We start from the raw sequence: 26,865 nt of genomic DNA, 5'->3' as shown, positions 1-26,865 counted from the left end.
TTGTAGAGAGTGTTCCACCCTTGTTGAACGAAGGCGAGAACGGACGCGAACGAATGGACATTGCCGGATTCCTAATATAACTATAGGTGTCGCACACAGCTGTTGTTGTGTTCTGCCTGGTGTGTAGACGATGGTAAAAAAAAAAACGACTTTGGATTGACCACGCTATATTAATAATTAATTAGGCATACACAATTATTCGTTATTTTCAGTTCGTTGATCGTAGAAGAAGGGAGACTGCAAAACAGTTTTTACCATAACTGTACAATAACATCAAAACTCGCTCGACGTAGAGGGAAAATAATACCACTCGCCGTAAAGAGACTCGCCGTAGCGAGGGTCGCCGTTCGGAAAGTCGCTGTCAACGCTACAATTCGAAAAAAGTATTGCGATTTTTTTATTTTTGTTGGATGTTGCCAACAATAGATATGACTTTCCATTAAAATGTAAGGCAGTAAACGTTCACATGTGTTACGTCAAGATAATTTACCCCTGCACTAAAATGACCATTAAAAAATAAAATACTAAAGATAAAAATAGCCATTCATTAAAAGTACACAAACATTAATAAAAATTTCAATGTTAAAAATGTCACGTGGAACCTTTTTTATTTTGACGTGACTTATTGTAGATTTGCCGCAGATGGCACTAACTACTTGGCCGGACAAATGGGGAGCGCTGAGGGCTCTCACCCTGTACAAAATTTAAGACAACAGGCCTGAGGGTGCCCAGTTGGGCGCAAACCTCGGCTCAGGGCGCCGTCTGAGGGGAAGAATATTTGAAAGAATTAATCGACCCTAGTGGGTCGATAGCAATAAGCGCTGAATGAGGGAAATCGTCCACTACGCCGGCGGGGTTGGTATCGAGGTTCTGAAGTGTTTGGTGTCGCGAGCTGATTGGCCGCCTCTATGGCTAGAGTAATCGGGTCGTCGGGATCGTATATTACGTCCTTCGTTTCGTGGAACCAAAGACTAAGCCTAGTGGAACAATAAACAAACGCCTACAATATGGACGGCTAACAAAGTCGTATGTAAAATATATTTTAATTTTATTTGGGGATATAATATAATACCTACGAAACAAAGTGTGGTCAATACTACTAGTTAAAAAAATAGGCAAGTAATTAAGTAAGTCTCGTGTTTTCATAAATATGCTTGGTTAGTAATAAGGTTTGCATTGTTTCGTCTCGTCTCCTGTTTTCCGTAGAACAATCAAAAGCAAACAAAGTCAACCAAGATTTTGCATTCGATAAAACAATTATCGGCGCCTTCGCCGAACAATGTCGTTGGCCTACAACTATGTTACCTACACAAGCTTCCTCACAACGCGATGCCATTCGTGCGATATCGAAATTCATTATTTCATACACATTAACCATGTTTTGTAAATTTCATCAATCTCCTTCTATCGCGTGGGTTGTGAGGTAGTTGGTAAACTCCATCAACTCTGACATCAGGGTTACTATTGAGCCGACAAAGGCCCCTGACATGGCTCATGTAACCACTATTAACTTACATTAATAAGTAGTAACTGGGACCAACGGCTTACGTGTCTTCCGAAGTACGGATTATCTTACTTTCGGACAATCATGTGATCAGCCTGTAATGTCCCCACTGGGATTTGAACCCGGGACCTCCGGATCGTGAGCCCAACGCTCAAACCACTGGACCGCGGAGGCCGTTCACGCAAAAATTGATAATAACGTACGGAAAAGTGTGCCGTGCCGTAACACAACGGTAGCATAACACACAAACACACAATACAACTATACCGTGTGCTATGTAGGTACCTTCAATGGGAATTTTAAAACGTTTGACAAAGGAAAGGGGACTAAGTGGCAGCAATAGTGAGCAACTCCTGTTGTCAAGCTTTGTGTGTTCTTTTGTAAAAGTTAGGGGCCCTCTACACGGCGCGATCGGTTATCGAATGGATGTGCTACTTTGTAGCAAGTTTGTTTAGACTACATGCATAACATACATAAACAGCCTATATACGTCCCACTGCTGGGCACGTACCTCCCCTCAATCAACCTGAGGGGGTATGGAGCATACTCCACCACGCTGCTCCACTGCGGGTTGGTGGAGGTGTTTTTACGGCTAATAGCCGGGACCAACGGCTTAATGTGCCCTCCGAAGCACGGAATCATCTTACTTTTTCGGACAATCAGGTGATTCAAGCCTGAAAAGTCCTTACCAAGCAAAGGACAGTCTCACAAAGTGATTTCGACAATGTCCCCATCGGGAATCGAACCCGGACCTCCAGATCGTGAGCCTAACGCTCTAACCACTTGACCACGGAGGCTGTTTAGACTACATGAAATAAAAATTCTTACTGCACCGCTGCGATTATTATTTCTAATTTTTAAATGTTTGCGTTTTCTATGCTAATGTGTTTTTATTATTACCACTGACTATAACGAATAGGCTCACATTCGCTAAGGAGATTTTCTAAAAAAAAAGTCCGAACCGTGTTGTAAATACATTACATTATGTAGATAGTATTAGGTTTGTCCTTCAAATTAAGATGTTATGGCTGTTCAAAAAGTGCAATATCGATTGTACCGTGTCGTCTCACTGACAAGAAGCGCCACGGACAGTTTTAACAGAGATTGGTTGTACATTTGTTATACTAGGTCTATGATTATTACATACATTTTTTGTCGAACGACTCGTCCGCCTGAAACTAGTTCAGTTTCTCAACCTGTACAGCCGAGGAAAATACAAACATAACATAACACATCGGATCGGTGAAGCGTGGGCACTTAATTCATCTTGTTGGACTACCCCTATTGGGATATAGTCGTGAGCTCCGTCCTTCATCATGTGCACTGCTAGGGAGTGGAATTAGTTGCCGTCTTCTGTATTTCCGAATGCATATAACCCGGGTGCTATCAAGGCCAGAGTGAACAGGCACCTTCTGGGCGAGCTCCATCTTAGGCCCCGTCAATGCATTCGGGCAAGTCTGGGGCCAAGAGCAAACCCATCAAAGGTAAAAAAAAGCTTATGTTCTGTAGGAAAAAAAGCCGCAAGAAAATCCTTGACACAGGGCCTTAGACGTTCTTAAAAAGTGGTAATACAATTTAAGTATCCGCTTACTGATGACTCTGCCCACTCCATTAGGGATAACAGGCGTTAGTTTATGTATGGATATTGCCTACCTACCCTAGTAAGGTCTACTGATGTGAGTCTGTATGTGCAATGGTCCGTTTTAAGAGCCTTAAGTACAAAAGGCAGTGTGAGAGAGGTAAGAAGTAGTAAAGTGCATTGGTGCGTTTCGATTCAAGCAATTATTTCAGTTTTGACTCGGTTGAGCGGAAATTTCTTGAATTGTGCAAGTATTCGTTGCGTTCCATATCGATAGTTAGGTGAAAAGGAACAACGATTGTGTTTTGTTTGGCGAATCGGAAAGAAATACCTCTCTTTTTCTGTTTTGGTATTCCTTACACTACATTCACTTGTTCGTTGAACAATCTTCTATGTTAAAGGTCTGTATATACAGGTGTTAGTGACATCGTAACGAATACTGAGGGGGATCATTCAGACCATGATTCTGAGTTAATATGTAGTGGAAGTTTTCGTCGAAAAATGATGGTTTTTTTATGTTTTTTTTTATTATTTTAAATTGTATATAAATCCTTTTATGTCTAAGCTATGTTCGAGGGGGGGTGAGGTAAACCTAGCTCAGACGCTGGTGGGGAGCGGAGAGTTGCCGTTCTATACGTAGTATTATTCCTTATTCTATGCCGTAGGTTGAAAGGTCAATGGCCGTACACATCAACCCTGGTGTTAGAGTCCTGGTATTATCTTCTGCTTAACAGAAATAACATTTAAGAGGCAAAATTGCACAATCTCCTACTAAAGATAAAATTTATTTTGTATCTTTTTTGTACCAGTTAGACCGCTTTTTGAAACGGTGGCACGAACAAGCTGGGGACAGGGAGGAGTGGAAGAAAGGAAGAGAGGCCTTTGCCCTGCAGTTGGCTTTTTAACCGACTTCAAAAAGAAGGTCATCAATTTAATTTTATACAATAAGACCCTGTCCGCCACACTGTGGTGATTTTTCACAGGTGTGAAGAGGATAAACGTTTTCATCTGATATGAAACTATTTTTCGCTTCTTAAACCTAACTATTAAAGGAAATATCCCATTTCAAACACATTCTTCCCACAATACTTGCCGTTTTTCTATTTGTGGTTCCCGTCCCGACATTTACACCGATAAGCCAAACAAAAAGGTCTGATAAGGAAAGCGGTCATCCGTAGAACCAGTTACAGGCGCGGATTCAGGGGACGCGTGGTTTAAAGGCTAAGCAACCCTGGAAAGCTGCTGGACCGAGCCCTAACAGAATAAAGTACCACATTATACCGTTGCCATATACCTACCTAACTGTTGGGTATTCATTCCTTTAATACTATTATGAACGCAATTGTAATTTCATCTATTAGTAGTTCTGGTCAGGGTCACTATTGAATCGCCAAAGGCCCCTAACATGGCTCATGTAACGACTACTAACTTGCATCAGTAAGTAGTAACCGGGAACAACGGCTTAACGTGCCTTCCGAAGCACGGATCATCTTACTTTCGGACAATCAGGTGATCAGCCTTATAAGTAAACGATCTCGCAAAGGGCCTTAGCCAAGTTGCAAACCATTATGACAATCGACAGTGACAGTTATAAACGTATATTTTAGAATTGACATGTCACCTTTATGTCATACCCATATTATTTATCACTGTCGTTTGTCATAATCGTTTGCAACTTGGCTAACCGCCAAGATATACCTAATTGTTTTGAAAATAAACAAATTATTTTCAATTAATAATCGATCTACGCTACTTGAAAAGCAGTTTGACAATTACTTCCGCACAACATTCCAAGAAGAAGAATTGACTGAAATCCAGCTCCGCTCTCCATAGCACGCGCTCGTGCTTTTTTTTTGACGTGACTTATTGTACATTTGCCGCAGATGGTTTTAACTACTTGACCGGACAAATGGGGAGCGCTGAAGGCTCTCACCCGGTACAACGTTTAAGACAGCAGGCCTGAGGGTGTCCAGTTGGGTGTGAACCTCGGCTTAGGGCGTCGTCTGAGAGGGAAAATAATTGAAAGAATTAATCGACCCTAGTGGGTCGATAGCATGGATAATGCTACACCGACAAGAGCGTGGCTCTTAAATTGATGATGATGATGAGTGGGTCGATAGCGATAAGCGCTGATTGAGGGAAATCGTCGACTAGAGTAATCATTTCTTTTCCCACAGATAAGTACTGACTTGTCCTTCAAAATGGGAACGGTCACTATCCCACAATCGTTAATGTATTTTTTTCTCCAAATCCTAGTTACACCACTGGCAAGGTGACTCGAGTTTTATGTGATGTGCGCATGCGACCAACTAGTAGTTCCGCACATGAAGTCGCATGACTGTCAACCGTTTGATTCTACAACTAATTGCTTGGTGCAAGTCATAAGATTTTAATACAACATTTTTGCGCTTACGTACTGAAGCGGACTTGCAGATACCGGTGACCAGGCGGTGGGAACCTGCTTATAAATATACTTTATTGCACTTAATAACTAGTTAGATCACAAACAAGAAATGGACGTTTACAAGGGTGGACTTATCTCTAAGAGAGATCTCTTCCAGCCAACCCAGAGGTAGTATTAGAGTAACTGCGGAAGAATAAAAAGAGGTGCAATATATTAAATACATTATAATAATTATATCTACATATATATACACAAACATATGCCTAAGCCTCTATAAATATATACACATATAAAATATACTATACCTACATACATACCTATTATATATATAACAATATACTTAGACTACGAATACTCTATGGATAAAAAAGCTTATTAGTACTGTGTACGTTTTCTTGTTATTTGTAATTATCGAGCCGTGTCGTGTGTAAATGTTCTTTTTTAATCGTTCTATTACTAACACTAGATTAAGCTGTTTATTGCTTGTTACTAACCTCTATGGAATATGTTCGAAATAAACTGTTTTTATTTTTATTTATTTATTTGATGGTAAAATTATATAAATTTTATAGTATTTCATCGCGAAGAATGAATGACGATTGATGAATATAAAGCAAGCAAAAGAAGTAAGTCAGGATTGAAGAAAATGGAATTTCATAGACTGTGCTTACCGGTGGGAAATAGGCGTTAGTTTATGTATGTATGTCATTGTATGTATGTTAATCGCGAAGAAAACTGAGCATGGCTCCGGGAGTATTTTTCCAGTGAGCTGAAATGTCGAAAGAATAATAGACAATTTATTAATATACTCAATGTGGACACCTCAAAAAACCATAATAATACACTTAGTGACGGTCTAATTATAAAAATGAATTCACTATTTTACGTGAGACATTCATGCACATATGTACATATATATATTTTTAAATATTATAGTCTAGAATTTCTGATATTATTTTGGATTATAAAATATAGAAATTATTAAAATTTCGGAAATAATTAATAACCCATTGCCTGCAATATAGGAGTAACATCAAAGAAAATATTTATGAGTAAGTAGATAATTCATAACATTTTTTCTTGAGAACGTTTAGTGACCATTGCTTTTCGTGTAAAGTTTTAACTTTTTTATAACTTAGACCGCACTAAAACTCTGGGGATTACGGGTTTCTAGGTTTATGACTTTATAACGACGCGCTAAACAGTGAAATATGTATGAGAGAATGTGTCGTATTAACCACTTTATTGTAGTTGCAACCATGTTGAGAATTTTTTGTTTTGCTACCTCCATAACTTGGTTGCCTTATGTTTGCTTTTTAGTTTCTTGAATGTTCTCTGCAGTCGCGTGAGTTTCCTTTCATGAAGCATTTTTATGTTATGTGAATTAATATATCTACATGCACATGCTATATTTATGCTCTTGAACACACGCCCGTAATCTTTAATGCGTTGGTTAGTAGCAGCATAGAGTAAACAACAATACTACGTGTAGGAAGGTCACTCCGCAACTAGGACACAAGCAACTTATTCCACCTTTATACAGCCTAGCAGCAGTATAAACGCGATTTAAGTGCTTTATAATTTGTTTTACGATTTACAGTAGCTTATTTGAACACTCTTTAACAGCCAAGCGGTAAAGAGTAGTATTTCTAGAAACCCTTTAATAGCTATGTCGTACAGTAGCATTAAAACTACTTACAGAGCTAAAAGGTCAAGCAATGGCGTCACTACCTAGCAATAGGATATATAGTAGAGTTAACGAAGTATTATGTGTAACGATGGAACCCTACCCCGCACCACTACGAGCGTAGAGCGAGCTTGATTTACCTCACCCCCCCAGATAAAGTCACTTTAGTCTATGTAAGCCGTTAAGGAATAATGAAGCGCACGTGAACTGCCTGTTTCGACAGGGTAAGACGGCACACAGTATAAAAACAAGATTAAAAAAAAATCAAAAATATTTATTTTTCAAAATTGTCTTACAAAGTTAGCGCTTTTTGAACGTCAAGAATCTAAATTACATAGTATGTAACTAGCTGTAAAACTACAACCACATCGGAATCTGTAACGCTGAGGGAAAGACGTGGCCAGAAAACCTCCCAGCACAGGGCCCTAGTCCTACTGTTTCATGTATTCCTTTCTTTTCTTTTTTTTAAATCCAGTTTGTATTACATAATTTATAGACTTAAATATAATGGTATTCCAATTACAGTCGGTGGAAGGAAAGTGAAAAATAAAGAGTTTATGTGACTTTATCCCAGAAACAGTGTTTTATGAGCTCCCTGCTTCTGTCAGCAGGCCTGTCCACATACGCAGCACCCGATCACGAGTTGACGCGAAAGTCAGCCATCGCTCCCTTCGCACATTTTTGAGGGAAAGGTGCCACCCGACTTCGGGACGCCACCGCGTACCGTTTTATATGGAGTATCCAGGTTATGTCACAGGAGTTGGACATGGTACTATCAGAAGAAGATCTGGAGGGTTATAATGGCCACATCGAAGCAATTCATCTAATATTGCAATTTGACATTGCGCATATAGAAGTGCGCAATGCAAACACATGTCAAATTGCAATATTGCTTTCTTAGATGAATTGCTTCGATGTGGCCATTTTAACCCCCGTGATACTTATGCTGTTTATGTATGTACATGAATTCTTCTTTTATCTAGTCAAGGAGAAATACTTCTGAAATCCTGCCGAGTATCACATCTTATATCGTATCGGTTCTGAGGTGGATTACCAACATCCTCAACTCTTGCGTCAGGGTTATTAGTGAAAAGGCTAAAGGCTCCTTACACGAGACATGAAACCACTACTTTCATCGGTAAGTAGTACCCGGGAACAACAGCCTAACATGCCTTCCGACGGATTATCTTACATTCGGACAATCGGGTGACCAGCCATGTCTTAACCAAGCTAGAAATCACAAAGTGATTTATGTGATATCTCCCTACCGGGAATCGAACTCGGGATCACCGGATCGTGAGCCTAACGCTCAGCCACTGAACCACGGAAGTCGTATCAGATAAAACATTACAATGTTCCACCTGCTGAAATTATTTTACTCTCAATAAAAGAGTTGGTACATGTAACTAAGATTTCAACTAAGTAGCAAGTTATGAGACCGTAAACACAAACAATGTTATAATACTTTGTTACTTTAATGTAAAGTTGTTAGCTCTAACGCAACTTCATTATTGTGGGAAAATAATAAAGATTCAACAGTTTGTTTTAGATTTTAAAGTTGTAGCTCACAAAGTAACTATGTTCTTTGATAAATATTAATGTATGTAGCATATGGAGTACACGGCCCTCGTGGTCCAGTGGTTGAGCGTTGTGCTCACGATCCGGAGGTCCCGGGTTCAAATCCCGTTGGGGACAAATCACAAAAATCACTTTGTGACCCCTAGTTTGGTTAGGACATTACAGGCTGATCCAAAAAATAAGAATATCTAAACAATAGAGCAAACGAAGTCTCTAACAAGTGCTTTTTTAGCACCTTGAATGCTGCCAGCAAATATGTCCAAATTCAAGTCATGACTAAGTTCTTCTTATCGTGTCGATGGCAAACTAAATTGTATCGGCCCAAAACTTGGCAACAAGTATGGCGCTATCTGCAGCGCTACACGGATGTTAAGGTAAAGTTTATTAAATAATACGGAACATCTCGGTAAAAAGCTGTTCTTTCTAAAGTTCGTGTGATAGTGAGGTTCAACCATATCAAATTAAATCTTGGATTATTATTTATTATGTGTCTGACTCTTCTTCTTCTTCCAATATTTTTATCCCCTGTGTTGGGATGGGGCTCGAAAAACAGATTTCCACTCCTCGCGATCTTTTGATGCCTCTGTAGCTCGATGCCATGTCGAGAGTTTTCAACTCTCGGTCAACCAAGCGTCGCCAGGTCTCTATGGGGCGCCCCCTTTTGCGTTTTCCACGCGTACACCAGGTCAGAACTCGTCGGGACAGGTGTGAGACCAAAAAATGTTTTGCTTAAGTATATATCTCCTATCATTTGACTCGCTGCGTACAGTCCAAGAATCTTATATCACCATCACCTTGGAGTGAAAACCGGAGCGCCTTTTTGGAAAATCACGTTCCGATAGAGATATAGATAGATAAAATACTTTATTGAGCACAATGAACACAAAATACAGAGATAAGGACAACATATACGGAAATGCACAACAGGCGGCCTTATTGATTTTCTGCAACTAAACCTCGACTTTAATATAATATTTACTATTTTTATATATTTTCTCTTTTTTTAATACTTTATTTTGTTTTTTATATATATACTTACATAATATAAACTTCTTGCTTCGCCGCAATCCGGTAAAAAGACGCTTACCATGGTTTTCTCTATATGCCGGCGATATGCACTATTAACGACCATCCATAGCGTCCGCTTCTCTCTTGACCACCGCAATATAAGGTCCACGATACAAAGTCTCAACTATCGTGGTTCAACACGACTGTTAGCCGAGCCAGATTAACCGAACTTCGGCTCACTTCGGCCAACTTCGGAGAACTTCGGCAAACTACACAAGCCGTCGACGGGTGAAGCAAAACAATGTAACATGTTGTGCTTGAAGAAAATTGAAATTTCTATTAGTTTGCTTGAATAGAAATTCAGTTCAGGATTCAAGCAATTATTTGGATGTAGAGAGAATAAGTGAAAGTACTTTTACGAATAAGATTTATGATGGATTATATTTAGGTGACGGAAAACATCGTGGGGAAAAGCACATTCCCGAGAAATGCATTTTCAGAGGTATGTGACCTAACCTGTATTAGGCTGGTTTTCCCTTCGCGGGTTGGTCAGATAGTCAGTCGCTTCTGTAAAACACCGGACTTGTCAAATCATTAGGTTAGGTAAACCGACCGGATAAAACTAGGGAGATGTCGTAATTTAAAAAAAAAACGCGCTTATACCACTTAAGTGATTTTTACTCTAAGGTAACGATATATAGTGATTATTAACACAGAAACAAGGTCTATAATCGTTTTGTCATTACCAGACAGAAGTACGTAGTATTGTTGTTTCATTCTATGACTGAAGGCAAGTGATTATAAAGTCATTCGGTATTCCGTTTAGAGGCGCCCGCAATGCAATGCAATCTGAATTAGGATGCCCTGCGCCTGACATCCGTCCCTACACCGCATTTTGTGATGTGGGAATTTGCTGTACTCTCTGGAGAGATTATTTACACCCTGCTGGGGAAGAAAATGCGTCTAGATAAAAGAAAACTTTAGGTACCTATTTTTGGGGAATGCAGTTAACACACGTTGCAATATGACGACGAAGTGTTATAGAAATTATAGGTGTAAAATTACTTTATTATTGGTTAATAACAAGGTTTTTGGTTCATAACAAATGCAGAAATTCATGACAACCTGAAAATGAATACAGTGAAGGATGAAATTAGGGGTTCAGTCCTAAACTACCAAGCAAGGCTGAAAAAACATCCCAATGAATTGGCAATCTAGCTTACCAGTCAAAGTTATAGGAAGCGACTCAAGAGAAAAGATATACTAGAGCATTCAGAAGAATGAGTGGTCATAGATTAGCTAATTATGAGTAGCTGTCTTCGCTGGAAGACACACTCTACCTGACAATTCACTTGTATCAAATCTGCTCATAGTAAACAAAAAAAAAAGATACTGATTGCAGATATAGCCAGGAAAAAAAAATTTATTAAAGTTTTTCAATTTTCAATAATAGTCACTCTGGTCCTGAGGTGCACCAGCTTCCTTCTCAATCGGGGAGCGCAGGTTTGAATCCCGGTACCAGACTTGTACCAACAAGTTATTAACTTTTCACCAATACAGTTAGCTCGACCATTATAGACGGCGATACGGCTCACCACTTCTTATTCTAACAGAAAGCTCGCGTGAGGTGTGAGGACTTAGGGTGGTATTAATAAACTAATCTCAGACTGCCCTCAAGATCATGCTCAAGTCACTCTTTTTATATAAGAATTGTCACATTGACATGATCTTGAAGGCAGTCTCGAAGCTGAGATTAGTTTATTAATACCACCCTTAGTTTATCACCTTGCGATGAATGTACCTCTGACTACCTCAATTGGGCTCAAGAGCGTGAGCTTAAATAAATAATAATTCCTTAGGAATAAAAATAAAATTCTAAATTAAGTAAATTAAATTCATCTTTTTTTGAGTTATACGTTTTTACAATAAAATATCAGATAATATTTTGAATTTTTCAGGAAATAATAATAATTTAAAGGTTATGTGAAGTTTACTTAGTTGATTTTGCGTTGATGTATCTCTGACTAACCCAATTGGAAGCTAGTCGTGAGCTTATGTTAGGTTCTGTAATTTTCAAGTAGTAAATTCCCAATTGATGTGGTCTCCATATCAATACAATACATTTCATTCAATATTATCCCATTTTTGGGCGGATGTTTTCGCGCACAAATGTAATACAAAATGCAATAAATATGTACGTCTGTAATTTTTATCTATCGTTTATTATTTTTAAATTTTTTTTTTACGTGACTTATTGTAGATTTGCCACAGATGGCATTAACTACTTGGCCGGACAAATGGGGAGCGCTGAAAGCTCTCACCCGGTACAACGTTTAAGACAACAGGCCTGAGGGTGCCCAGTTGGGCGCGAACCTCGGCTCAGGGCGTCGTCTGAGAGGAAAAATATTTGAAAGAATTAATCGACGCTGGTGGGTCGATAGCGATAAGCGCTGATTGAGGGAAATAATCGACCACGCCGGCGGGGTAGGTATCGGGGTCCTGATGTGTTTGGTGTCGCGAGCTGATTGGCTGCCTCTATGGCTAGAATAATCGGGTCGTCGGGATCTGTTTCCAACGAAGTCCTGACCTAAATGGCGAAAGAAAAACTTTCACCATCCCTTAAACAGCACTTAAAATTGATTCCGACATCTCCATTACAATTTATATTCAGCTCACGACCATTTGTTTACTTTGATCCGGGAACGTTTGGGAACATCCGGTTACCCGGATATGAAAACTAGGAAGTTTTCAAAATGGTTTACTTAATTTATGTTTCTTTACTTAGCGGAATAAAAGCAGTATTAGTTATAGATATATTTCATTTTATATTATATTTTATTTTATAGCTTCTATGCTGTTCTGGGAGCATATAAAAAACATAGAACACGTTCAGCTGCTTCTCTTCCCGGGCATGTCGTAAAAACCGACAGAGGGATTGTGTCCTCTAACATGATGGACTAATGTTATGGGCGATAGGCTGATCCCTTATCACCATAAGGTTCATCATATCCATCTTTGGACTTCGTATCAACAGTGGCTGCAAGTTGTCTTTGATTACTTGTGGCTCTGCCCACCCCATTAGGGATTACGGGCGTGAGTTTATGTATGTATGTATGTATATTTTATTAAAATTAATCTATTTTGTATAGTTTAATGACGTATAAAAAATGATAACGTATATTATGATTAGCTATAGGCAGAGATCTATTTTGAAACTGTGAAAGTTTTTGTAGGCACAATGTGTTTCGGAACTAACTAGTTAATTTAACGAAAATAGATAGTTATGACCGCGCAACCCTTACTTTTTTTAATAATATCGGCTCGTGATAAAGCACAATCGCACCTGATGGTAAGTGACCATGTGGTCTAGGGTTGATCACGCTTACCTTGAAGACTCCCAGATTATAACGAGCTGGGAAAACAGACGACGGCAGAGAGAAAAGTCAAAATCAAAATTCAGTTAAAAAATAAAAATATTTCGTAAAATTTAATTCAATATTATATATAATCAAAGAATCATATTCACGGGAATTGCCTAGCCTATTAACACGAGAAACAGGATCCGGGTAAAAGCCCCGGGTATCAATATTCTCGAGACTTCGAAGGCCAACGTTTGCTGCGGGCTTCGAGAAACATGAGATATTGTGTTTGGATAGTGATATCTAAGAATCCTGATAAAGTAGGCCAGCCATATTTAATTCATGTTATTTGAATTTAGAAATCAGGATTTTGTGAATGAGAATAATAATTATGTTGTGATTTATTGCTTTTAATTACATTAACAAGTTTATTCACTACAAATATTTTGTCATCTAACAGTACTTTTGAGAATTTACTAATATTTTTCTCCTTTTGTTTCTCTCTCCGAGGAGAAAAAAAGTTATTCCAAAGAGAAGTTATTATTATTTAAAAAAATATATCAAAACTTTATAAGGTAGTAAATAACGTACTCTGTCCTTGTTACAATAATTAAATGACCTCAAAGCAAACACAACTGTAAAAAGACACGCTTTAGCTAACTAGGTAGGTACAACATTAAAATTAAAATACAGTGTTTGTGTAGCTAAAATCAACACGATATTGCTTTTTTTTTAGAAATAAAAATTCCGCTGGTGTTGGTATTGTAATAATGGTTCTCATAATATATTATTATTATCTTTTATTTATCAAGCTTTTTATATTAGAAAATATATTCCAAGGAGTTCTAGAATAAAATGCCAACAAAAACATTTCCATGTAAAATGATGCCAAGACGAGATCATATCGATCGGAATGTCAAAAAATTATCAGATCTCATGTAGAGCCAAGCTGCTAACTCCACACGCCCTAACTATACAAACGCTAAGTTCACAAACTCTACACGTTAGGCAAAATATGGGGCTTGCCCGTATCGAGAATTACAAGAATTGGGTAACAGAATGGCAATGAACAGTCAATAAAGTTGCCTTACGCTCAGGTGACGGAAGCGAAATAGTTTTTTCACCTTATGCTCATAATGTGATAGTAGCGAAACGAGCAAGCCACATATTTTATATGTTTAATAAGTCCACTGCTGACAACATATCCTGAGAATTTGGTATATCTGGTATAATCCAAATCCAAGGCTCAAAAAAATTCAAAAAAATCGACGAAACGCTTCGAGAAAAAGTAGATAGTCCCTTGCCCTTGCTCTTCGCTTTACTCGTCTTGGCGGGGACACCCCCGTGCCCCCAAACCAATCATGTACAGTGTAGTGTTTTGTTTTGTGAGTAAGACTACAAAAAAGTAACAGTTCTGAATTCAAATTTTGATACGCGATAAATCTAATAATTGATGAACATGCAAGTTAGGACTTTGGAAATGCAATATTGCTGAGGGACATTAACAAAATTGAAGAACTATATAAAATATGTAGTGTGATGGGCATTCACATTTGATGCGTATCGCCCATAATTATAACAGCCCAACATTGAACAGGACGCAATAAGTAGAATGCGGTTATTAGGTATTTCTCATTCCACCCCAGTCCAGCATAGGATAAGGCGGGTTTTACACGGCGCGGTCGACCGCGCGGTCGGCTGCGTGGTGAGGCGGTGCTCGTCTGTTAAGAAGTGACGGTTAGAATACAAGTCACTACTGAATTTCGTATCATAGGTTTTCCTATCATGAAAGTCAAGGATTCCTGCTAAAAGCAGTTCTTTTTTAACAAGTCACTGTATTATATATGAAATCAATTTATTCTTACTATTATTTAATAAGTCAATATGCTACTTGTAACTAAGTCAAATGAGATACTTTTTGCGAAACGTCAACGAAAGTTTTTTTTGTAGTTTGTACGGAAATACTGTCATGTGACGTCATCAATAAAAGCGGTCAAACGTCGTACTCGTTGTTACTTAATTCATAAATAAAATTCTAATATAATACGAAAAGTAAAATGAGATTGATGTTTGGTCATCTTAACTGGCGTCTATTTCTAGATAAGAATTTTATAATTTAACTAGCGACCCGCCCCGGCTTCGCTCGGGTGCAATGCTGAGGAAAAAATTAACTAATTTACGACATCACATTAAAAACCTCAAAAATAACAATATTTCTCCACTATTGAATGGATGTTATTATACACATAGGTAAACCTTTCTCTTCAATCACTCTATCTATTAGAAAAAACCGCATCAAAACCCGTTGCGTAGTTTTAAAGATTTAAGCGTACATAGGGATATAGGAACAGAAAAAGCGACTTTGTTTTATATACTATGTAGTGATTTTCACACAGACAGATACCTTCACTGACCGCTTCACCGCCAACCGCGACCGCCTCCGCGCCGTGTGATAACTGCCTAACGATTCATCATAATTCTACGGATATTACCAACCCAGTTACCAACAGAAACGGTTCAAAACTAACAAAAATGTACCCAGAAACAACATCCCATCCAATCCTTGTATCCTGGCGAGATTATCATAAAACTGTTCAAACAACCCTCACAATATCGTAAGAGATCGCTAAATGTTTGCTTAGTCTGTGCAAATATTCCTTCTTGTAAGTAAAGTAAATCGAAGGAGTCGACTGAAGACAACGCACTTGTACGAATAGGATATTGTTAGCAATAACGGATTGTTTACATTACTTGTGTACAAATCTTCACGCTATGTTTCTTGCTGGGTATGTATGTGACTTTTCCTTACAAGTGCTCAAATTAAATAGTAGGTAAAATCCAGTATTTTAAGAGTATCTAAAGAGATACGTACGCTAATCTTATCCTTGGGTAGGTAATCGTAATAATTGACTGATTTTATTTTACTTGTATTAGGGTCGAAACTTAATAGTCAGAGAGCGTTCATTCGTAGAATAAAGTATCCAAATTTGAATTTCTTCATTAAATTTTTGATACATACCTATTCTATTGACAAATAATTTATCAGTTCATATTGGAAAATCATCCCTATGAAAGTAAGAATTTGTTGCAAATCAAATTAATCCTGTTATATCATCTTATACCAAAGCCTTGTTCTACTTTTAAACACGCTAAGCGTATTGTAGAGTATAAAAACTCTGGAACGCGTCGTGTCAGGTCAATCTCGACAACTTCATTACTGAATAGCCGTTTGAATTTAAAAATAGAATACTTAAAAAGAAAATAAGCGAAGTTCGAGCGCATACTTTCACGCCCGCGCGAGTTTCCAACATTTTCCACCGTCTTCCGGTAGAGTGCGCGCAGAGCGATCGCTCCTCGCTGTCTCCGTAAATGCAAATATAACGAATAAGTATTCCAAATATGAATTTTAAATCGTAGAATGTCGGAAGAGCGTGTTTGAATTTTGGTAAGTAAGTAGTTATAAAATGGTGTTGTTAAATAAATAATAGGTTGGAAAGGTTTTTATAGAGTTAAAACCATAATGATCAACAAAGTAGACAAACTGAGGCGTTCCTCAACGTACTTGCTTAAATAAATATTTTATGTTTTGGAGTTAACGGTCCCAGTTTTCGCTCCTCATTAGATCAATTTTGGAGGCGAATCCTTCTCTAGATCGTTTCTGCAGTGCATTGGCGTGGTGGAGTATACATCGTACCCGTTTTCATACATTTTTGGAGGCCTAAGCCCAACTAGCTTGTTACAATATTGTCGTCTTTTATCGTGTAGGTTGTGGGGTAGATGACCAACTTCATCAACCTTGATGTCAGGGTTATTATATAGTCTCATGTAATAACTACGTACATCAAAAAGTAATAACCGGGGCTAACGGCATAATGTACCTTCCGAAGCACGGATTATCTTACTTTAATAAAGTGATATATTTTGTTCATTGGAATTCGAACCCGGGACCTCCGAATCGTGAGCTCAACGCGAAACTACTGGACAACACGGAGGTCGATTACAATATTTTACCTAAGTATTACTAAGCTTTATCTAGCTTAGCAAGAATCAATAATGTATGTTATTCCTACCATTGATATTTAGCATTCCTTTTGCCCGAACGGTTTTAATCCATCAAAACATCGCGCAAAGTATTCTTAGCGCACATGTTACAGAGATTAGCTCGGTGGCGAATGTATAAGTAATATGAAGTCGACACTGATGGATGAACGCGGTTAATAAACGGTTACTTAGAGATGGTTCTACCGAGTGATGAGAAACTGGAACATTCATCAGGCTACAATATCTAGTAGTTGCTTCTATGCTGATTGGAAGCGAAAACAATAAGGACTGAAAAAATACACATGTACGGTCACGAGCATTAATATGTATACACTTTGGTACCATGTCACATTAACTTTTTTGACAAATTGAAGTGTAAGTCTCACTAAATGTCAAACATGTTAGTGCGACAGAGTCCTAAAGTGGGTACATTATATTGCTCATGACTGTACAAAGACGAAACGACGAACGACTGTGATTGAAAGAGCGAAAGTTGCGTGTCAGGATCGTAAGTGGAATTCCGTGGTCCCTGCCTACCCCAACGGGAAATAAGCATCATCTTATTGATCTGTTTGTGGTAAATACTTACCCTTTCGATGGTTCTAAATGACTTCTATTTCGCAACACTTTCCAAATTCAAATTCAAATTCACAAATATCTTTATTCAGTAGGTAACATAGTTACACTTTGAATCGTCAATTTTTACATAACGAACGTCTCATCAAAAACACCTACAACGCAGTTATGAAATGGAGACCGTCAAAAGAGTTACTAAAAGTATATTATTGAGTTACGTTCAAGCTTTTCCGATGATGTATTTCTATGAACTCGGTGCTTTTAGTCTGTGACCGAGAGTAATTTGATTACAGGCGAGCCTAATGCAAAACGGAAACGCCGCTCCCTTGAGACAAACTCAATTAATTCCCTTTAAAACACCCGTCGCATTCAATAAAAGCCTTTTAAAATTTAAACACTTTGATTTATATACAGTAAGAGAGACATTTTTGGTTATAATCAGATTATTATTGAATGTACGTTCATATAAACACGTCGGCTAAGCATCCCTTAAAATGAAAATCACTTTTAAGCCCCATTTTGAAAAAAAAAAGGGTTTAATTTTGTTAATAAAACGTCGCAATAGACAAGCTAATTTCAATTCAGGTATAATTTTGTTGTTTCAGTTTTTAGCCGAACGGTAGTTAATAAAAATATCGAGATTTTCTTTCGCTTCCGCAAAAATGTAGGTAAGTATATAATAATATACCTATAATTCTTAATACATTGCCAGTTTAAACAAGCATTGGGGTTGACAGGAACTTACTAGAACAGCAATGTATGCAGAATTAAACTCCACTATTGGAGCCACGTAGGGCTGGCAACAATATCAAATGCTTCAACCCCCTTTGCGCATGTCAGGGAATAACTTGTTGGCTCGTAGTTTCTGAACGGGCGGCAGTGCGGCGCGGCGACGCGGGCGCGACACGTTCCGTCGAGTTCCTTTCGAACAAATTCGAAATTTTTACCGCGCGATCCGATAACGAAATTCTAGAATACGTTTTCACTTTTAAATTCAAAATATTTTTGTTTCTATTTAATGGTTGTTCTTTTATTGAAACTTGAATTCAGCTTGAATTTATTTTAAAGTAACTTTTTAATAAAAATTTTTAAAAAACTTTTTCGGATTAATTTTGGAAATGGATACAACATGATAGATCCAATTTGCGTTTTATCCTTTTTAAAATGACTTTAAAGTACTTATGTGTGAAATACAAAGATGATTGAAAAGTGAAGTGGCCATGGCTTTTATAAGACTTGTATATTGGGCGGTTTGGCTGTTGCCAATGGCAACGGGGCATCTCAATGTGCTCATCAGTCAGGTTGAAGTAATGAAGTTGCTTGGTAAGTGATTTGATTGGAAACTAATTGAGGTATCCTAGTTAATAGGAAGTTATTGAGTTTGGTATTCACTGTGATTACTTATAAGTTATTTAGGATCGCAATATCTTTGAGAGCGGTTAGAACTTTACAGACTTGAGACAACTTTAGTGAGTTTGTGAGGTAGCGATTTTTCTCAAATCATGTTTCTAGCATTATCTCATTTTTCACAGGGTTCACTTACCTAACCTGAAGATTTGACAGGACCAATTTTTTACAGAAGCGACTGCCTGTCTGCCGTTACAACCCGCTAAGGGGGAACCAGTCCAATACAAGTTAGGTCACAGACCTCCGAAAATGCATATCTCGGGAATGTAGGTTTCCTCACAATGTTTTCATTTATGATCGAAGCATGAATTCGAAAACAAATTTGACATACATTGGTCCGTGCTGGGGTTCGAACCTGAGACCTCAAAGTGAGAGGCAAGCGTTCTACCAACTGGGCTACCACGGCTCAGCGATTTTTCCTAAGTAATAGTATAAAATAGTTGGGTAAGTAATTATAATGACTCCTTAACTTCAGATTTATTTAAGTACACTCATGACCACACCTGGTTTGACACACTGGCGAGCAGGAAAATGAAACGCCATCAAACCGACAACAATCCACCGGTTGGAGACTTCTCCTGCATAGTGTGTGGTAGAGTTTGCCGCTCTAAGATTGGCTTGCACAGCCATGAAAGAAAGTGCATTTCTTCGAGGCAATGACGTCATAAATCGTCGGAAACAGACGTATAAGGCCAATTACGTGACGTGATTTAAGTACAGAGTTATACACGTCATGTCATGACACCCCCAATCTCAAATCACTATAAAAATCTTTCAATTAACCGCCAATCTTATGACAATACTAGCTTTTGCCCGCGACTTCGTCCGCGTGGCATGTTATATAAGAGAGAGATCTTTGTGTGTGTGGGAGTGCATATCAAATTTCAAGCATCTAACTTATGCAGTTTAGATTTTTTCATACAATTTTTTTCCCAATAACTCCCATTTTTCAAAATACAGCCAAAAATAAACTTTATATTTACTAAGGTATGCATGCATGCTAGATTGAATCAATTGATTGAATTGATTTTTTTTTAATTGATTGTTCATTGAGGTTTAATTTTAATACACACTTCCTCTCTTCCCTTCAACGTTGCTGTGCCCTACAGGGTCCATGTTTTAGTTCCTATGCCTATGTAACACCCCATTGTACTACATGGAATGCAATAAATAATTTAATTGAATTGAATTGAAAACATCTATCTTACGCGGTTTCCATTTTTTCATACAAATGTTTTTTTCCCGCTAACTCCCGTTTCCGTGAAAATTTTGCAATATCCTGTTGCAACTAAGCTTTAAGTTAACTAAGGTAACTGCATGCCAAATTTCAAGCGTCTAACTTAAGCGGTTTAGATTTTTCATACAAAAGGATTTTCCCGCTAATTCCCGTTCCCGTGGGAATTTCGGGAATTCCTTTCTTAGTGCACCTCTACGGTATCTAAGGTACCTGCGTGCCAAATTTCAAACATCTAACTTGAATGGTTTAGATTTTTCATACAAAAGGATTTTCCCGTTAATTCCCGTTCCCGTGGGAATTTCGGGAATTCCTTTCTTAGTGCACCTCTACGGTATCTAAGGTACCTGCGTGCCAAATTTCAAACATCTAACTTGAGTGGTTTAGATTTTTCATACAAAAGGATTTTCCCGCTAATTCCCGTTCCCGTGAGAATTTTGGGAATTCCTTTCTTAGTGCACCTCTACGGTACCTATGGTACCTGCATGCCAAATTTCAAACGTCTAACTTGAGTGGTTTAGATTTTTCATACAAAAGGATTTTCCCGCTAATTCCCGTTCCTGTATCAATTTCGGGAATTCCTTTCTTAGTACACCTTTACGGTATCTAAGGTACCTGCATGACAAATTTCAAACATCTAACTTGAATGGTTTAGATTTTTCATACAAAAGGATTTTTCCGCTAATTCCTGTTCTCGTGGGAATTTCGGGAATTCCTTTCTTAATGCACCTCTACGGTACCTAAGGTACCTGCATGACAAATTTCAAACGTCTAACTTGAGTGGTTTAGATTTTTCATACAAAAGGATTTTCCCGCTAATTCCCGTTCCCGTGGGAATTTTGGGAATTCCTTTCTTAGTGCACCTCTACGGTATCTAAGGTACCTGCATGCCAAATTTCAAATGTCTAACTTGAGTGGTTTAGATTTTTCATACAAAAGGATTTTCCCGCTAATTCCCGTTCCCGTATCAATTTCGGGAATTCCTTTCTTAGTGCACCTCTACGGTATCTAAGGTACCTGCATGCCAAATTTCAAACGTCTAACTTGAGTGGTTTAGATTTTTCATACAAAAGGATTTCCCTTCACTACTCTGCTCCTATTGATTGTAGCGTGATGAAAAGTATACTATAACCTGTCCAGGAGTGTGAAGAATAATTGTACCAAGTTTCATTAAAATCCGTCCAGTAGTTTTTGTTTCTATAAGGAACATACAGACAGACAGACAGACAGACAGACAGACAGACAGACAGACAAAAATTTTACTGATTGCATTTTTGGCATCAGTATCGATCACTTATCACCCCCTGATAGTTATTTTGAAAAAATATTTAATGTACAGAATTGACCTCTCTACAGATTTATTATAAGTATAGATAATAAAAAAACATTTCATTTAACGATATTTTTAAGTGACGATTACAGTAACATTGTTACTTAATGCCCATCCCTAGTTCTGTCAATCTGTTAAATGTCAAATGCGCATTCTCTCGACGGCAGCACTGTAATATCACTCTGGGTAAAAATTAAGATCACATTTTTTTTTATTGTAACTAGCTTGTCTATTGCGACGATTTGTGAACAAAAGTCACATTCGGATGTGAAAAATCACTTTAAAACCCGTCGATTGTAAAGGAACCTACTATAAGCCTTTCTTTTTATTTCATTATCTTTTTGCTCTTTAAGCTCAAAAGATGGAAAGGTCCGACAGTTTGAAAACATCTCCTTTCTTTGGGATTTTTGTACGACGTTTGTTGGATACTGGTAACTCCTATTTTCAGAAGGCAATTTTCTTCCCGCCTAAGGCCTAACCTTTATGCAAATTTAGTCGTTGGTCAGAAAATGTGATAAAACGTTGGGGGAAAAAGAGAAAGATTATCTGGGGCTTTTCTATTGTATTTTGAGTGGTGTTTGTAGAAAAGTCGAAACATGCTTATAAGTAACAATACAATACAAAAACTCTTTATTGCATTTAAAATAAATAAACTGTGGCCACACTTTGTCTTCACTTATCACTATGTAACATATAAATGCTGTATTATGACTGTCTGTTGTCCAAAATAAAATAAACAATTATAATCATTTAGATAGTACAACAAGGCCGCCTGCCTTATTGCCAAGGTAGCAATCCCTTCCAGGGAACCTTTAGGTAAAGGAAATGAATTTAATAAGAGCTTAGCGGGATATAGAGATTACTTTCTTTCAAACTATTATTGAATAGTTTTAGGCGGATGAGACGTTCGTTATTTAAAAATTAACGATTCAAAGTGAAACTATGTAATTTACTGAATGAAGATATTTTGAATTTGAATTTGAATAGCGAGCAGCATATCTATTACATACTCTTAACATGTATAAAACTTAATAGCCTATATATACATTCCGTTGCTGGGCATAGACCTCCCCTCTTTCTACCGTAGGGAGTATGGAGTACACACCACCATGCTGCTCCACTGCGGGTTGGTGGAGATGTTTAAGCTAGTTGCGCGGGACCAACGCCTTGGCGTGCCTTTCAAAGTACGGAATCATCTAACTTTTTCGGACAATCAGGTGATTCAAGACAGTCTTAACAAAACAAAGTGATGGATATTTTAAAAATACATAAATATATATTATATATATTTTTATCACTATATTTTTTTATATACAATTTCCTACAGTGTGATATGTGAAGGTCAATGACCAATCTCATAGACTTCGCTATCAGAGTTCAAGGTACTTATTATTGAGTTTAATTTAAAAAAAAAAACCCTATATTTAATATAATTAAATACTGTTTGTTCGTAATATTAAATGGGTATGATTAAATAATTCCAGCCTCGCGTATCGAAATACCTATTTGTTTTTAATTTACTAATTGCGTTATTGGTAATGCTTTTGACAAAGTGTTGTTTTACCTGAAAGGAAGCGATTGAACAACGGAAATAAACAATAATAAATAATTATATTTTATAATTTTTTATATTTCTTTTTATTTTTTTGTATACTGAACCTCAAAAGGAAAAAAACGGGACTCTTATAGAATCACTTTGTCGTCCTTTTTTTTTGACGTGACTTATTGTACGTAGATTTGGCGCTGTGTATGGGGAGCGCTGAAGGCTCTCACCCAGTTCAACATTTAAGACAACAGGCCTGAGGGTGCCCAGTTAAACGCTATTAGAAAGAATTAATCGACGCTAGTGGATTGATAGCGATAAGCTCTAAATGAGGGAGATCGTTGACCACGCCATCGGGGTCGGTATCGGGGTTCTGAAGTGTTTGTTGTCTCGAGCTGATTCACCATTTTGTTGGCTAGAGTAATTGGGTCGTCGGTAGTCCCGACTCGGTACCGATAAAAAAGTACAACCATACAAATAAGTAGTACTACTATTTTCCTGTTTTATTCATACATGAGTCATATCTGTGACACTATCAAAACATGACAAACATTCTATTGCATGTCTTGTGACGTCATCTCCCGCTTCCGAAGATCAAAAAATGTAATTATCAACCCTCGATCTACCCTCAACCATTTATATTTGTTCTACAAATTCGACGTATTTCGGGTGCGCAATTGAGCGCGTTTCCATTGACGTAATATGGGATAAGATACGAATTATACCAAACTATGTCAGCAGCAATAATAATAATGTTAACAAAAAAAAACAAAAATATTTATTTTTCAAAATTGGCTTACAAAGTTAGCGCTTTTTGAACGTCATAAAAATTAAATTATAATATTATGTGACTAGCTGTAAAACTACTACCAAAGATCTTGCGACGCTATAAACTAGAGTTACCTAAATATCCAATACAAAAAAGTTGCGTTTTGTTATAAGAACCAACGCTATTAGTTAAGTGACAAATAAAGTAATTCTATTGGTTCAGATAATATTTGAATAGAATAATACTTCTAGCCATTAGCGTTGATTCACATAACGAAACGCTTATTCTTTGTATTGGATAATTCGGTAACTATACTAAATTCTACTTTTTGTGAATAAATAAATAACGATAAATATTATGTACTCGTAATTAAGTGCAAAATTTACGACACTTTCTAACATTGAGAATTTATTTTGGTAGTAAAAAGAAACCACATAATGTTATATTCAGAACCGTATCTTTATTTTATTATCACCACCTACAGCCAAACGCCTCCATCTTCTCTTCGATAAATTATATATACATGCAGCAGCAGACACCACGGAACTCCACTTACTACGCGCTTATCAGGTACTAATCAATCAATGACAGAATTTGAATTACGTTCAAAACTTTATTTTTTGCAGCTACTGTTATACTCAACCAATTAAAGATATAAAAATGACGTATGAAGGTAATACGTCATTTTCAATATCGTCTTCAACAATGGAAACCTTCACCCCAATGCTGCCACTAGTAGTTTATTACTTTAGGGAGCAGGACGTATCCGAATTGGGATCTTATTAGAGATAAAAGAAACTTGCCACCGAGGAATGCATACTGAACACCCCAGGATTGAGTCATAAACTCATAAACCAAGCTGTCGTATGAAGAAAATAAAAATAATGGTCGCTGCATGATGGAATGGCAACCATTCTGCATTCGTGATAATATTTATGTACCCCTCGTTGGCATATGTATGTAATTCTGGAATTTCTTTCTTCGGATTGACGTATGAAGTATGTGTAGGTGTACGATACGAGAAATAGTTCTCTTGGGCATTTTTCTCTGTCGCATTTTTTTTCGGTGTTTCGTACGAATATCTAATGCTGTATGAAAATAATTGCGGCGTATTCGCTAAAAACGCCAGAGTAAAAGCAGCCTTAGTTAGCGAGTTTGTTTATTGAATTATTTTCTACAATTTTCTTTAATACTCTTTGGTACTCGATTCTACTTATTCATCTTTATTTTGTTTTCTGATATTGATTTCTGGAAAGGTTTATAAAGATGCGTGATTAGATGAATTAAGAAAGGAAAAGTAAGTAGGTATGTAAAACATCGTATTGGTATAATATTAATGTACCAATTACTGATTTTACGCTTGTAAGGGCAAGTTTATTAAAAATAAACAGCGTTTTACACTTTAAAAGTTTTAATTATTAGATAGATCACCACCATAATAGTATGTCCCTCCCAATGCGACCATAAACATGTAGCCTCGTCAAAAAACAATAACAATTGTACTCAATTAAGAGACAATAAAGTACAAGTAACTACCACACAACACGGGGTTAACAAACTTAATCCTTCATTCGATTAAAGACCACAGACAATAAATCAAGTCGGACTACAAATGACAGTTGTAGGTGTCAAAAATAATAGAGTCCAGCGACATCTGTCTGTTAGGGGAGTTAATGACAGTTCAAACATCAATTTAGTGGAGTCTTATCGCGCGGCAACAGAATAGGGTGCGAACTACATACAGCATGCATTGCATACGATGGAAGGGATAATTGGATCTTTTATGTGACTTCGGCTTTGATTTTTGTGGACGGATTAGGGTGACAATTTTCTGAAGGAATTATTTCTGAATGCCGTTAAGTTCGTCTAGGATAAATTATTATAAAATCTTCTTAATCTAACAAACATGTTGATTGGAAGGTCGAAATTCCGCCACACCGACCCTTTTTTACTGATTCTCCATAGGCCCTGATAAGGCTTAAAGAGGCACACACACACACACACACACACAAACACATACGTGTAACAGTTAGTGGAAGCAGCTGTTATAGCTCCTATGACAGCAGCTTCCGATCCCAAGACACATGATAGTCGTAAAGCTAACACACATACAAACACACACACACACACACACACACACACACACACACACACACACACAAACACACACGTATGTACTTGCTTTAAACTTTAAATTTTCGTTTTTACTTTTCTTTGTAAATATAACATGTTTTGTAACATTCTAATTTTTATGGCTATATAACCAAAAGCAATGTAACATTATCAGTGGAGGGGCGAAGTCTCTATCACAAGTATTTTAATAACTTAAAAGAGACTTCAACCGCTATGTGTTAATTATTTTGGTAAATAAAGCATTTTTCATTTTCATTTTTTCAAAGAATGCCTTCGCCACGAATACCTTCTACATTAGCTGTGTCAGGTTGTAGGCACCGTTTCAACATAATGCCCCTTAGAATCGAAACTTTATTGATATTATCCCCATTATGGGGGGAAGGAAGTGGTAATAAGTGTAGTTCACGCATCGTTACCACTGCGTCAACAAGTGGCCTGTTCTCTAGTTTATGCGGGATAAATTGTAAAGTTAGTTACATGTCTATGAAAGGTAAAATTTAGTCATTTGTTTTAGCTTAGACGTAAAGACGACACACGTAGGTACTTACTTCTTTATTACTAAAGTGTGGTTGGGAGGTTTAAAATAATAGTATTTTATGCAACAGTTGTATAAGAAGGGTCAAAAAATGCGAGTGGCGTGAGTTGCGATGTGAGCCTTGGCGAACATCGCAATAAGAGACGCCACGAGCATTTTTTGACCTAGTTATACAACG

General features: G+C 37.4%; 1 protein-coding gene and 1 long non-coding RNA gene across 2 annotated transcripts in view; one reads left to right on the top strand and one right to left on the bottom strand.

Annotated features, from left to right (window-relative positions):
• Window positions 1–26,865, bottom strand: part of LOC126372773 (uncharacterized) — a 147,675-nt gene that overhangs the window by 76,849 nt on the left and 43,961 nt on the right. The window lies entirely within an intron of this gene.
• The window catches only part of LOC126372106 (tyrosine-protein kinase Dnt-like), a 65,552-nt gene continuing 57,643 nt past the window's right edge, over window positions 18,957–26,865 (top strand). Inside the window, exon 1 of the mRNA XM_050017678.1 lies at window positions 18,957–19,059. Within this exon, the coding sequence (XP_049873635.1) occupies window positions 18,957–19,059 (103 nt within the window). The remainder of the gene's footprint in view (window positions 19,060–26,865) is intronic.

The sequence above is a fragment of the Pectinophora gossypiella genome, chromosome 2 (genome assembly GCF_024362695.1).
Source record: "Pectinophora gossypiella chromosome 2, ilPecGoss1.1, whole genome shotgun sequence".
NCBI lineage: Eukaryota > Metazoa > Arthropoda > Insecta > Lepidoptera > Gelechiidae > Pectinophora > Pectinophora gossypiella.
This window is presented reverse-complemented; position numbering and strand designations above follow the sequence as displayed.